The following is a 2,081-nucleotide window of genomic DNA, read 5'->3' on the forward strand; positions in this document are numbered from 1 at the left end:
AAAAATAAAAGCAAATGCATCGACGGAATATAATCGAAATTAGCTAGAACTTTGGAAGTGGAAATTAAGTTAATCGCAGAAGACAAGGAAAAAAGAAAAAAGAAGAGCAACGCGTTTATCCATCAAGGACAAATGACTACCTCTGATATTGCATATACTATCATTTTTATGACAACAACAGCATTTTAACGGGGCGGAGGAAATGAGCTAATGTGAATAAACCAGACAGAACACAGCTCAAAAAATGAGAATTACAAAATCAATAACCTCAGACCAAAATCAAGATAGAATCCACAACTCAAATGAAGAAATCATTTAAAAAAAAAAAGGTTCAAGGTTGACTTGATCTATAAGGATAAATACTAGCTCTGATATTGCATTAACTACGTTTACCAAAAAAAAAAATATTGCATAAACTACCATTTTTATAGAACAACAGCATTTTAACGGGTGAAGGAAATAAGCTCATAAAAATCAACCAGACAGAACCCACAGCTCAAAAAATGAGAGTTAGAAAATCAATAACCTCAGACCAAAATCAAGATAGAATCCACAACTCAAATGAAGGACTAATTAAAGGGGAAATTAAAGAAGAAGTTCAAGGTTGCATACCCAATAACACGCCGCTCCTCGTAAATCCTAGAAAGAACACCCCTATCCTCATCGCCGCAACCAAGAAAGCACCTTTTCTGCGTATTTTGCAGGTCGCCCATCGAAGATTTAATATATTTATCAGAACCAACTATCCTATCAGCTCTTGTAGATTTAATACCCACCATGCTACTCAAGCATCGCACCTGTACATATTTCTCGAATAGCCCAATTCTCCTAGCAGACCTAATCAACATTCCCACACCATTTTCACGCGATACCAACCTCACAGCTGCCTTTGAAACCGACATAAATGGAGGCATTGTAACCTCGATACCAGAAACCGAAAACCCTAATAAACTGAACTCAAGGCTCAGGAGAGAAATTCAGGAAATTTCCCCCACAAATCTAATCCAAAACAAAGAATTACAGAGTTTAGAGCTTCCTCTATCCGTTTTCAAAGGGGCTAAAAAAAACCAAAAAACCTCACCAATTCTTTCTGATGTCCTGAATGGAAACAAATAATGCCTCGTTCTGAATGTCCTAATCAAACAGCGGCTTTTTCTGGTTCACCTTTTATGGTGAAACAAAAGGGAAACCTTCGAAATCCAGGACAAGATCGTAACCCATAACTTAGAAGGATCAAACCCAATAACCCTCAATAGTAAATTAAAAATCCTGCGAGAAAGAATTGATAAGAAATGGAGTCAGAAAAGAACCCTTTTGTTTAAATCGTTTTTGGTTGAGGTTAGAGAAGATCACCTGCCTGCTTTATTATATTATAAGTCTTCAGCGTTTATCTCGTCGCTCCCGCGAAAGGTGGAAGCACTCAAGCACTTCAATTGCTTTACGGCAGACTCTCTCTCTTCTTCTTTTTTTTTTTTTTTTTTTGGTAAAAGACTCTCTCTCTTCGGTTCATTGGTTTAGTACATGTACTTTTTTTCGGTCACATATAATACATATGCATATACGTATTAGTTATGCGAAATTGCCTAGAGTTAAATGCGCATGAATGGTGTCAATCGATATGGTTTGGACAATTTGGTACCATATCAACTTTGAATATCAAAAACTGTACTATATCGAATTTACCTGTACTCAAGGGCAGACCCAGAATTTAATATTGGGGGACCGAATAATGGAAGTCTAGTTGGGGAAGCACCAATGGTTTTTCGCCACACATATTGTGTCCTACCTTATAAGATCCATTGGGGTCCCACTTATGAATTATTTTAGGGATAATTACTATTGGCCTTCGGGACTTTGATTTTATTACTACTGTATCCCCTGTGCTTTTCAAAATTACTGATCCAACCTTCAATTTTGTCTATAATTACTATTGCTCCCTACCATTAAGTTCCGTTAGTTTACTAATGATGTGACATCTTTAAATTTTTTCAAAAATCTCAAAATACCTTTATACTTATCTCTTTACTTATTTATCATTTTGTCAAGTTACAATAGTACCTTTAATTAACTATGGACAAAAA

General features: G+C 35.9%; 1 protein-coding gene across 1 annotated transcript; it reads right to left on the reverse strand.

Annotated features, from left to right (window-relative positions):
• Window positions 1–569: 569 nt before the first annotated feature.
• LOC149005012 (uncharacterized) lies at window positions 570–914 on the reverse strand. The gene has a single exon (XM_089135769.1). The coding sequence runs from the start codon at window positions 912–914 to the stop codon at window positions 570–572; it is 345 nt and encodes a 114-aa protein (XP_088991895.1).
• Between the last annotated feature and the right edge of the window lie 1,167 nt (window positions 915–2,081).

Source organism: Hakea prostrata, chromosome 9 (assembly GCF_041222555.1).
Source record: "Hakea prostrata isolate BN-2017 chromosome 9, UWA_Hpros_2, whole genome shotgun sequence".
Taxonomy (NCBI): domain Eukaryota; kingdom Viridiplantae; phylum Streptophyta; class Magnoliopsida; order Proteales; family Proteaceae; genus Hakea; species Hakea prostrata.

What these genes read in the sequence shown, in the direction of transcription:
- LOC149005012 (XM_089135769.1), bottom strand. Translation starts at nt 914, where the DNA reads ATGCCTCCATTTATGTCGGTTTCAAAGGCAGCTGTGAGGTTGGTATCG.